Raw genomic sequence first — 12,977 nt, forward strand, 5'->3', positions numbered from 1 at the left:
TCCCGTCACTCAGTCTGCTCAGATCCTGTAGCAGCACAGCACAGGCATCAGTCATTCTCTCTTGCATCCATCAGTCAAAAAGCCTTCCCCAGATCGCCCCTGCCAAGCTCACAGTGACCTCCACGTTGTGGGTCACACTGTGGTCACTTCTCAGGCTTCATCTCCTCCTTCATCTCACACCTTATCACAGCTGATGACTCTCTCCCAGAAACATGTTTTTTTTTTTCCCCCACTTGATTTTCAAGATGCCACCCAGCCCTGCTTTTCTTGCTTCCTGGCTGCCCGCTCCTGACTGGTCTCCTCTGCAGGTCCCTCCTCACCTTCCCACCGTCATCTCTTTCCCAGAGCCTCTGCTCCCCTGGGAAGCCTCGCTCACCCTGGGGAACCCATGTCACCAGCGTCCGGCTTCCTGTACCAGAAACTCCCACGGTTACATCCCCAGCTAGGACATCTCCCCTGAACTTGTCCACATGGTTGATTAAGAAGCCTCTAAAACTTACTATGAAGCCAGCGTGAATTCGCATCAGCCCCAGCCTCTGTCAAGACCCTGGTCCTCCCACTGACATTGTCTTCCTAACGCCTCAGGGCACAAGTGTTATGTTTTCATTCCACCTGGAGTGGCAACCAGATCCCCAAGTGGTCCCCAGGCCCTGGGTGGTCCAGCCCCGCTCTGACCTCACCCCCTCCTGCCCGCAGCCTGGCCCCATCTTCTCCAGCCTCACAGCTATCCCTGTGCCAGCTGGTAGGGTGGGGGCAGTGGGCAGCTGTTCCCGCCACCTGGGAGACCCTCCCCCCAAATCCCAGAGGACTTGACCTTTGACCTCCTTCGGTCTTTGCTCAAATGCCACTTTTATTCTCAAGCATCTGGATGTTCTTTTCAACAACTCCAGCTCCTCCCGCATTCCCTGCCTCATTTTGCCCCATAGCTTTTAACTCCCTGACATGCTTTGTAGAGGTACTCCTTTACATCTATCATCTCTCTCTGGCATGTAAGTCTATCGGCTGCATCCTCAGGCCCAGAGGAGTAGCTGGCGTGCAGCAGGTGCTCAGCTTACGTGCTGACCTGGGCAGCAGTGCCTGCCTCCTCCAAAGGGGACTCACTTTGAGGCGCCTATCTGTCAGCAAAGAATCTATCGGTCCATCTTTCTCTTCACACACACACACACACACACACACACACACACACGGGTGGAAAGGACCGAGGACAGTGCGGGTTGGCACAGGTGTACCTGCTGTCACTGCCGCTCAGAAGGACTCTAGGCCTGGTGTGGCCTGGGCTACCCTGGTGGAGGTCATAGTAATACAGTATGGTCATGTGGGGCTTTTGGAAAAGAATCTCCAGGCTCTCTCCTGCAGACTTAAAAACAACCACCCTGCTTGAGATCTTTCATCAAACTGCCCAAATAGCAGAGGGTCTCCATAGGGGTGTTCATTGAGACAGACTTTGAAAAATTATCTAAGGAGGCTGAGCTTCCTCTCTGGAAGGACAGACCCTACTCATCTGGAGTAAATGCTCCAACTCCTGATTTGTGTTTCTTTTTTTAAAAAAAATTAAAAGTATATATGAAGTATGCCATATATATGTATTACATACTTTACATATATTACCATTTTAAATTGACTTACAGTATGATGTCAGTTTCTGACCCATCTTCTCTTTATGGCTTCCTCTATTGCAACATGTGTCTTCCATGAAAGAGCCATCGCTCACCAAGTGCTCACGATGTGTGGGTCTCACCGACCCACCACCCACAGGCCACCTCAGCCCCTCCATCCTCACGAGGCAGGATGCGTGGGGCTTGAGCAGCATCTTTGGAAGCAGGTATGAATGTAACCTCACGAAGACACCCCGAGCCACAAGCACCCAATTGAGCTGCTCCCCAGTTCCTGACCCGCAGAAACTTCGTGAGATAAGAAATGTTTATTACGGGTTGAAAGTGCTCCCTTCTAATTTCTTTCAGAGTGATGGGTATTTATCCCAAAGCAGATGACACGGAGGTCACACATCGCAGCCTTGAGTTGATATGAGTGTGTCTATGATGTCTAGTATTGTGTCTTTTACCGGAAAACCCCTTCCCAAGTCATCTGGTCCCAGTTTGATTCTGCAACTCTCAGTAGCCACAAATGCCACCTGAATCCTCAATAAACTTTATTTAGACACAAAGAGACACAACAGAAAATACATACACAGGTACAGATTTTTTTTTTCTCTATAGGATGAACAAACATCACATAGGGAATTTAAAAATTGGGTGCACGGAACGTAAGAAAAAAAAAATCGCAAAGTTCCTTGTTCACTCACACTTGGAACAAACACATATTTCAGAGGAAGACAGGGATACACCATCCCTACAACAGAATTCACAGTTGTCTATCACAGTACACAGGAGTTAGGAAGGTAATCAAAGGGCGGGGGATCCAGTTACTCTTGGTATGACAGGATGCTCACAAGACTAGTAGAACTCTGTTGAAACAAAAGACAGGATGGAGGATGCCACACCCCCTGCACAGATGCTCTGCAAGCTGTCGGCTAGGTCATAAAGCAGCTCAGCAGAAATGCCACGTTAGAGTTCAGCTTGTGGCTGGAAGGTCTGTGTAACCTCTACCTTCGTGTCCCCATCACGGAGAGTTTACATAGACACACTTAGGATGCTGAAACTCTCGACATGCGTGCCGGCTTCAACACCCCCCAGGACAGAACATTGACATTGATGTGTTAAATGTGGCTTTCAAACGGAAGAGGAATAATAGCCAAGAGGAGAAGGAACACTTTGCATCCGTCAGCAGTGTTTCCCGCCATGCCGCCTGTGGTCCCCTCCCATGGGGAGCCACGGGCATCTGTGTCCTGCTCCACGCCGTGGGCGGGGCAGGACGCATGCCTCTTGGGAGTCTATTATTGCCTTCTAAAGTCACACCTGTGAAGCCACGCATGTCATCAGGGTAAGCAGCCATGGAACCACCCCACTTATCCTGTCCCGGACCAGCCTCTGGCCTCCACACCATCTTCGCCTTTCAGATCGGGGTTCCCTAGGCAACCTCTGTATTTTAGTAAAAAATGGTTTCCACTGTACCCTTCGTGTGTCCTCTTCCTAATGTGACAAATCCAGATGAGATGAAGTTATGGAGATCAGGTCCTCCACTTCGGTAAGCATCCTTCCCATAATGTCCTGCAAGAAGACGGGGCAGAATTACCTGGTGCATCCATGACACCAACAAGAAGACAAATGCTGCTGTTCCAGTTCACTCAACAATGGCAGTGAACTTAATTTCAAATCAGCAGCTAAGTCAGAAGGTAGAAGCAATCAAGGAAGATATATATATATATAATATTATTTTATAAATTTATATATAATATATATTATAAATATATAAAGTATATATGAAGTATGCCATATATAATATATATTACATACTGTATATATTAAAATTTTAAATATATACACATATATATTGTGTATATATATATATATATACACACACATATACACACACACACACACACATACACGCACATATAACTGCAACAAAGAAGAAAGTTCTGGGAAGCTTATGTTGAAAGCAGAGGTGGGGGAAAGTGCTTGACTTTGGCATTTCTGACTGAGCACATCAGCACTTCAGTCTGAACTGAACTTGGCCTACCATCCTTTGCTTTGTCCCAGCTTCCTCCTTTCTTTTTCTTGTCTTATTCCTTTGGTTTCTTTCTTCCTGGAGCATAGACATGTGGTTCTGATCGAAATGCTCCATGTGTGTGTATGTTTATGAATCATACCTCATCCTATGAACTATAGCCTTGGGGCTTAGGAGAAATCCAACGTCACTGAGGCTGACAAGTAGGGCGGTGGCTCTGAAACACTGGGAAAATATTTATGTGCTTTTCTCTTTCAACTTTCTGCAGTAAGATTTTATCCCTCGTCAGCCTCCTCTCTCCATCTACCTGTGGGGTTGGGGGTGAAGAAAAGTCTTAGACCCTGGGAGAAGACATGCAAAGAGAAAAATAGTTACTGTTCTGCCTCTGACATTTGATGTAGGATTTCACAGTACCCCTGAAGTACAGGCTTTATAAAGAAAGAAATACCTCTCTAAATGCCATCTTGAAGTATGTACATGTGAAAGTGGAGAAAGCCACATATATGTCATGTTGCCACAAGAGCATGTTAAAAACTGTACTTAACACTTAAACACTGAGAAGACTACCTAAGATGGAAAATTAAGTAAAAAAGTGGAAGAAAATACTATAGTAAGTATGACCACAATTCTGTAAAAAGTGCAAACCAGTGTAGTTTAAAACAACAACAACAAAAGAACAAGATTGAAAGAAAACACACTGATACCGACCACCACCTTTAGATAGTTGGAACATGAGTTTTATTTCTTCTCTCCTTTCAGCTTTTCTGTATTTTCCAAGTTTTTTCCTATAATGAGCATGTCATTATAATATAAATAGGTGAAATACATTTCTAATGGAAAAATGTACAATAAGTGTAGATAACTAAATCACATTTTTTCTTAGCAATGCATCCTCTGCATTAGATATCAAAAAATGGGTGCATGTTGGATTCATCCAGAAGCTTTTAAAAATACAAATGTCCTAACACTGCTCCAGGGATTCTGATTCAATTGATCAGGAGGTCTCCAGGTGGTTCTCATGTGGCTCATATGATAAAGAATCTGTCTGCAATGTGGGAGGCCTGGGTTTGATCCCTGGGTTGGGAAGATCCCCTGGAGAAGGGAATGGCAACCCGCTCCAGTATTCTTGCCTGGAGAAGGGAAATGCAACCCACTCCAGTATTCTTGCCTGGAGAATTTCGTGGACAGAGGAGCCTGGTGGGCTACAGTCCATGGGGTTGCAAAGAGTTGGACATGACTGAGTGACTGACATTTTCACACAGGGAAGAAGAACCACTGCCCTAGAGTAAACGTATAAACAACTGAGGTTCAGTTTGCTCATGGAGGGGGGTGGGCAGTGAGCATTTGCTGGAGTCCTCGTGGGTGCCTTGCCCTGCCCTCTATTTAGGTCCTGGACTCCAGCATCCTTCCTCTGAAGAGTGGAGGCTGGCTGGACCAGTTTCTACCTTCTCCCAGATCAGAGGGTCTCAAGCCTGAGTGTGCGTCAGAAAAAACAGGAGGGCCCCACCCCCAAAATTTCTGAGTCAGTTGATCTGGGATGGGCCTCAAGAGCTTGCATTTCTATCCAGTCACCCTGATGATACTGCTGCTGGACCTTGAGTCCAAGGTCCAGACTCTGAGATCTGTAATCCAAGTGTATCAGGAATATAAAAGAATTTTACCACTGTCTCCCATATGTCCTCCACTCTGGAATTAATACCTCCTTCCTTGGGGCTCACAGCTTTCCACGAGGAACTTTCTGGCTGTAAAAGACTGTAGTCACAACCCAGAATTTTATAGAAAAGAATTATTGGAGCTGAACTAAGAGGCTTCTGCCTGTATCCCAAGCCATGTCACGACTCCAGAAACGCAACTCTCATCCCGGAAAAATGCAACTTCATTGAGGGATGAAGGAGAGAAGGACAAGTGAGTGTGGAGGGGTACAGTACAAGCCCCAAGAAGAGGGGGACCCTTGTCCTGTAACAAGTTACTTCCCCCCACTGCCCCTCCCAACAACAGAAGAGTAAGAAATGGAAGTAGCAATTCCGAAACCTCATAAATTTGGACCTCGTTAATTCAGAACCTCTGATACATCCTTCAGAGTTTGGTTTATTTTTGTGCTCCTTATAAATAAGATTTTTGATAAACCAATCAATACTGAGATAGACGGCACATAAAACAGTACCTTTGCTACTTGAAATCATTCTTATCTGTCAGCTGGAACAAGGTCCCTCAGGGCTCAGTGCTGCTTACTGCTTTGGGGCTGAGCTGACTGAAAGCCAACTCAATCACCCGATCCCTACTGTGGGCCAGACAGAGGGACAGAGCCTCTGAAAACAGGGTTTCATCTGTATGACACAACAGCAAACATTCCATAGCATTATGCAGTTTACAAAGATCGTTCATACACAATTTTCTTAAAGTTTTAATCATTACTGCATTGTAAGTTCTGTATTATTAAAATATTATTCTCCCATTTTATTGGTAGAAAAACTGAGGCCAAGGGTGGGAAGTTGGAAGATGACTGAGCCATCACTAGCATCCCAGTCTTCTTTTTTTTTTTTTACTTTTTATTTTGTATTGGACTATAGCCAATTAACAATGTTGTCATAGTTTCGGGTGAACAGCGAAGGGATTCAGCCATACATATACATGTATCCATTCTCCCCCAAACCCCCCTCCCATTCAGGCTGCCACATAATCCTGAGCAGAGTTCCCTGTGCTATACAGTAGAGCCTTACTGTTATCCATTTAAAATATACCAGTGTGTACATGGCCATCTCAAACTCCCTAATTATCTCTCCCCCGTCAACCTTAGCCCCTGGCAACCATAAACTCATTCTCTAAGTCTGTGAGTCTGTTTTGTAAACAAGTTCATTTGTATCATTTCTTTTTAGGTTTTCCACATAGCATCCTGGTCTTCTGACTCCAAACCCCTTGTCAGTTCTCTCTTGCACACCTGGCTTCATTTCCTCCTCACAAGAGCCCTGTGTAACAATGGTCAGCTTTCTAAGTTCATGGAGCTAGGCAGTGGCAGACCCTGGATCCCAACCACGTGTACCCATCCCTACACCCACAATCTTTCTCTAGCCCTCCCCAAGCCAGCTCACCCCTCGGTCTGAACACGTGTCGATGTGACTCTTCTCTGAGACTTGAGCCAGGACCCAGGGGAATCGCTTCTCTTCTCTGCAGCCTTGACCCCATGCTTGACCCCATGACTTGATGCTGGGCATCAAGGTAGGCCACAGCAGCACAAATTTTGCCCAAGTTGCAGTTCCAGAGAAACGGCCCTATACCCAGCAGAGCTCCAAGTAGGGGCTAGGGGGCGCTCTGTGTGCACACTCAAGGAGTGTGGATACACATCCACGTGTCAACACCACACACACACAGCCCCCGATCAGGTCCCACAAAGGTGGGGCTTCCCTGGTGGTCCAGGAGGGGGAAAATGAGGTAATATCTGAATGACTTCAATAAAATTTATGAGAATTTTGCATTGGTTGAATTCCACCCACAGCTATGGGAGTGAAAGAAAGTAACCTAGGCAGTTTGCCTGAGTTGTAAATACGGACAAGAGTGTGCATACTGAAGAAACTGGTGAAGTCAATTCCAATGAGAGAGGCACACTGGGTACTCAGTGGGGAAGGACAGAGAAAGGAGAAAAGATGAGAAAAAAAAAAAAAAGGACAACTCTAGAAGTTACTATCTATTTAAAATAAGATGCCCAGGAGAGAAACAGAAGGGATAATTCAGAAGCAATAATTAAAAGTTAATAGACTTTTTCAGAGCAGATAGAAGACTTTAATCTTTAGTCAAATATCAGACATCTATTAGAAGGATCGATATCTAGATACGTTCACTTGTGAAATGCCATTTAGAAAAAAAGGGAGAAATGCAAACCAACTTCATAAAATACTAAACCTACAGAAAGTAAAACAACCTTTTAAAGACTTTTGAGACCATTATTTCAGTAGACAGGAGAGAATGGAGGAGAGACAAAACGGATGAAGGAGATGGAGAAGCACAAACTTCCAGTTATAAAATAAATAAATCATGGGGGTATATAGTTCAGCCTGGGGAAAGTAGTCAATAATATTGTATTATGTTTGCACGGTGACAGATGGTAACTAGGCTTACTATAACAACCATTTTGCAGTGCATTATACACAAATGTCAAATACTAATATAATTTTGTATACCAATTATACCTCAATAAAAAAATTCAAGAAGTGTTTTTTTCTTGTTTTGTTGAGTATGTTTCTTTGTTTCTGGTTAAATCACCTTCTAAAAGCAAAGGTACACTTCTTTTTGTTGAACTTTAACAAGTTGAGATTTCTGTATTAACCAGTAATGAAAATAAAACCTGTGCTCATTCATAAACCAGAAAGAGTTAAACTATGATACTTCAAAAGCAATCATGAAACTATAAGTCAATGGATAGAAACGTATGTTTATATTAATATCCAGAAAACACAAATAACTTCAAATTAATAAGAAAGTAAAACAACTCAATAGGAAAAAACAGGCCAAAGAGACGAAAAGGTAAGTCACAGAAGAGAAAATTCAAAGGTCCAATATGCATAAAGTGGTGTTCCATCTCAAAAGTAATCAGGGAAATTCAAATTAAAATCATAATGAGGTAACATTTCGCACCCAGTAGACTGGCAAAAATAAAAATTCCTGGGACTCTGGGCATGTAGAGGCAGAAACAAGAACTCTTGCACACTTCTGGTGGGAGTGTAAACTGGTGCAAGTGCTTTGGAAGGAACCCTGGTGACGGCTAATAAAGTTGATGATAGATGCACCATAGAACCAGCAATTTCACCTTCAGGTCTGTGCCTGAGATAAATCCTCAAATGTGTGCATAAGGAGATACATGCAAGGATGTTCACGAGCAATATTGTTTCTAATAAACTGGGGAAAAAACTCTTGGGATAAATCAGTTCAGTTCAGTCGCTCACTTGTGTCCGACTCTTTGTGACCCCATGAATTGCAGCACACCAGGCCTCCCTGTCCATCACCAACTCCCAGAGTTCACCCAGACTCATGTCCATCGAGTCAGTGATGCCATCCAGCCATGTCATCCTCTGTCGTCCCCTTCTCCTCCTGCCCCCAATCCCTTCTAGCATCAGGGTCGTTTCCAATGAGTCAACTCAAGGTATATTCATATAATGTAACCCTATTCAACTCTGCACAGTTGAAATGAACCAGAGCTCTAAGTATCAACATGGAGCATTCTTAGTTGCAGTGTTAAGGACCACACTCATGTAGCTGAAGGCAAACAGGATGACATCATAGAGAGAGAGTTTTAAAACCTGCAATACCCTCTCCTTCCCCTGCTGTATCCACAAGTCCCTTCTCTATGTCTGCATCCCTATTCCTGCCCAGGATGAATTGTGAGAACAGCATCGACATACATATGCTGTGTGCTCAGTCACTCAGTTGTGTCTGACTCTTTTGCAACCCACAAACTATGGCCCACCAGGCTCCTCTCTCCATGGGATTTCCCAGGCAAGAATACTGGAGTGGGTTACCATTTCCTTCGGGAGGGGATCTTCCGGACTCAGGGATCAAATCTGCATCTCCTGCATTGGCAGGTGGATTCTTTACCACTGAACCACCTGGGAAACCCCAACATAAATACGCTACCATGTGTAAAACAGATGGTTGATGCAAAGCTACTATATAATATAGGGGGCTCAGTTTGGTGCTCTGCGATGACCTAGAGGATGGGATGGGGGAGGCAGGAGGAAGGTGTGAGAGGGAGGGGATATATACAGCTGGTTCACGTGTTGTACACCAGAAACCAATACAACATTGTAAAGCAATTACTGTTCAGTTAAAAATAAATTAAAAAAAAAACAACAAAACATATAACACAGCACTACATTGTTTAAATATATGCATATATAGTGTTATATATATTGGAGAAGGAAATGGCAACCCACTCCAGTACTCTTGCCTAGAAAATTCCATGGATGGAGGAGCCTGGTGGGCTACAGTCCATGGGGTCACGAAGAGTTGGACACGACTGAGCGACTTCACTACGACGACGATAGTGTTATATAAGTACCAAGAAATTCTTGGATGTGATCAATACTGATATTAGGAAACCAGATACTTCTGTGGACATGTCTGACTCAAATAAGTATTTTATTTTGTTTCTAAGATAGCTATAGATAGACACATTGATGGATGATGGATGAATACACAGATTATATAGACGATGGATAGATACAAAGATGGAACTGTTGCCCAAGTATTTAATTCACTGCCAAATTATTCTCCAACAATAAAGCAAACAAAGAGTTTCCAGTTTTTAAGAACTCAGAGACTAAAATATCCTCCAGTCTTCACTAGGAGAAGGAAAAAAGCTGCCTGATGATGAAATCTGTCGAGCAAGAAGTAAAACTATAGAATTTCTAAAGTCATGGATGTGCTTATTTGTAATCTATACAGTACACAAATCCAAAAATTCATTAAGAAAAGACTGGTGAATTAGATTATACATAACATTTAACAAATTGTCTTTATTGACAGAAATAAATTTGAGTAATACTGGAGTTGCCCTGGAAAATCTGGTATGCAAATGGGGCAATAAAATACATTACTGTCATAAAATAAAACCAGAACTAGCTTCCTTCATCGGGGGAACAATGCTCCATCGTTAGAGCCTGCTTGCAAAGGACTGCTTTGCTCAGAACAGACGGGGGAGCTGGTCTCTGGCAAGTTGGAAGGAAGCTTGATGGTGCTGGCCAGGACCCTGCTCTGTAGCCATTCCACTGGTGATCTTCTTCACAGAAAACAGGCCATAGACCAACATCAAAACACATGTAATATCCTACAGTCTAATGTGTGAGAAAGAGGTTTCCCTTCATTTACAAAAAGCTCCATCATATCAATAATCCTGCGTGCATGCGTGCTAAGTCGCTTCAGTCATGTCCGACTCTTTGCAACCCAATGGACCACTGTAGCCCACCAGGATCCTTTATCCATGGGGATTCTCCAGGCACTAATACTGGAGTGAGTTACCATGCCCTCCTCTAGGGGATCTTCCCAACTCAAGGATCAAACACGCATCTCTTATATCTACCTGCGTTGGCAGGCAGATTCTTTACCCACTGGCACCATGTGGGAAGCCCATCAATAATCATCAGTTCAGTTTAGTTCAGTCGCTCAGACTCTTTGCAACCCCATGAATCACAGCACACCAGGTCTCCCTGTCCATCACCAACTCCCAGAGTTTACTCAAACACATGTCCATCGAGTTGGTGATGCCATCCAGCCATCTCATCCTCTGTCATCCCCTTCTCCTCCTGCCCCTAATCCCTCCCAGCATCAGGGTCTTTTCCAATGAGTCAACACTTCGCATGAGGTGGCCAAAGTATTGGAGTTTCAGCTTTAGCATTAGGCCTTCCAATGAACACCCAGGACTGATCTCCTTTAGGATGGAGTGATTGGACCTCCTTGCAGTCCAAGGGACTCTCAAGAGTCTTCTCCAACACCACAGTTCAAAAGCATCAATTCTTCAGTGCTCAGCTTTCTTCACAGTCCAACTCTTACATCCATACATGACCACTGGAAAAACCATAGCCTTGACTAGACAGACCTTTGTTGGCAAAGTAATGTCTCTGCTTTTCAATATGCTGTCTAGGTTGGTAAGGAGTAAGCATCTTTTAATTTCATGGCTGTAATCACCATCTACAGTGATTTTGGAGCCCAGAAAAATAAAGTCTGACACTGTTTCCACTGTTTCCCCGTCTATTTCCCATGAAGTGATGGGACCAGATGCCATGATCTTAGTTTTCTGAACGTTGAGCTTTAAGCCAACTTTTTAACTCTGCTCTTTCACTTTCATCAAGAGACTTCTTAGTTCCTCTTCACTTTCTGCCATAAAGGTGGTGTCATCTGCATATCTGAGGTTATTGATATTTCTCCCAGCAATCTAGATTCCAGCTTGTGCTTCTTCCAGCCCAGCATTTCTCATGATGTACTCTGCATACAAGTTAAATAAGCAGGGTGACAATATACAGCCTTGACGTACTCCTTTTCCTATTTGGAACCAGTCTATTGTTCCATGTCCAGTTCTAACTGTTGCTTCCTGCCCTGCATACATATTTCTCAAGAGGCAGGTCAGGTGGTCTGGTATTTCCATCTCTTTCAGAATTTTCCACAGTTTATTGTGATCCACAAAGTCAAAGGCTTTGGCATAGTCAATAAAACAGAAATAGATGTTTTTCTGGAACTCTCTTGCTTTCTCAATGATCCAGCGGATGTTGGCAATTTGATCTCTGATTCCTCTGCCTTTTCTAAAACCAGCTTGAACATCTGGAATTTCATGGTTCACATATTGTTGAAGCCTGGCTTGGAGAATTTTGGGCATTACTATAATCATAACCACCAAAAATAATGATAATAATAAAAATACACTAGGGAAAATGAACAAGGAATATGAATAGGAAATTACCCTAATCCCTCCCCCCGAAAAATTTAAAAGTCAATGGAGATATAAAAATGTGATTAACCCTAACTCATCATTAACTGGGCTTCCTTAGTGGGTCAGCTGGTAAAGAATCTGCCTGCAATGAGGGAGACCTGGGTTCGATCCCTGGGTTGGGAAGATCCCCTGGAGAAGGAAATGGCTACCCACTCCAGTATCCTGGCCTGGAGAATTCCACGGACTGTACAGTCCATGGGGTTGCAAAGAGTCAGACACAATTGAATGACTTTCACTTTCATTAAGAAAATGCAAATCAAAACATGAGCTATCTTTAAAAAAAAAAAAAAAAACAGAAATCAATTTGGCAAAACTGAAGCATTCAACGCAAAACTGAAGCATTCAAGGAGACTCAGTGCCAGGGGAATGAGCTCTCTCATTGCTGCCAGTGGGAGGATAAATTAGTGATGTCCCTTTGAAGGACAGGCCATTGACTCAGTATCTCAGTGCTAGGAATTTCCCCTACATGTATGCTCTCAAGTTTTTCCATAATATACGAACTAGGCTAGACAAGTGGTAGTGGTTTAGTCACTAAGTCATGTCTGACTCCATGGACTATATTCCACCAGGCTCCTCTTGCCACGGAATTTCCCAGGCAAGAGTACTGGCGTGGGTTGCCATTTCTTCCTCCAGGGGATCTTCCTGACTCGGGGATCGAACCCAGGTCTCCTGAATTGCAAGCAGATTCTTTATCAACTGAGCCACCAGTGAAGCCCCAGGTAGGGCTGTGAACCGCTGATTACAGTAGTCTCTGTCAATAGGAGGAATCATCCAAGTGATAGAATAGTATGTAGCTGTTAAAAAGGATAAGGGAGGGCTGCATTACATGCCGATGTGGGAAGAGCTTTAAGGTACAAAAAGTGGAGGAAAAAAAATT

The 12,977-nt window shown here is 43.7% G+C and overlaps 1 protein-coding gene across 5 annotated transcripts in view; it reads right to left on the bottom strand.

Annotated features, from left to right (window-relative positions):
- SHISA6 (shisa family member 6) overlaps positions 1-12,977 on the bottom strand; it is a 256,966-nt gene that overhangs the window by 123,088 nt on the left and 120,901 nt on the right. For 2 of the 5 annotated variants that reach the window (XM_055576501.1, XM_055576500.1), the window contains exon 3: positions 3,072-3,167. The exons of 1 other annotated variant lie outside the window; for it this stretch is intronic. In XM_055576501.1, the coding sequence (XP_055432476.1) occupies positions 3,072-3,167 (96 nt within the window). Of the gene's footprint in view, positions 1-2,132; positions 2,465-3,071; positions 3,168-3,769; positions 3,943-12,977 lie in introns of those variants that run through there. 2 more of the 5 variants (XR_008713047.1, XR_008713046.1) reach the window with 2 other exon arrangements.

The sequence above is a fragment of the Bubalus kerabau genome, chromosome 4 (assembly GCF_029407905.1).
Source record: "Bubalus kerabau isolate K-KA32 ecotype Philippines breed swamp buffalo chromosome 4, PCC_UOA_SB_1v2, whole genome shotgun sequence".
Classification (NCBI taxonomy): domain Eukaryota; kingdom Metazoa; phylum Chordata; class Mammalia; order Artiodactyla; family Bovidae; genus Bubalus; species Bubalus kerabau.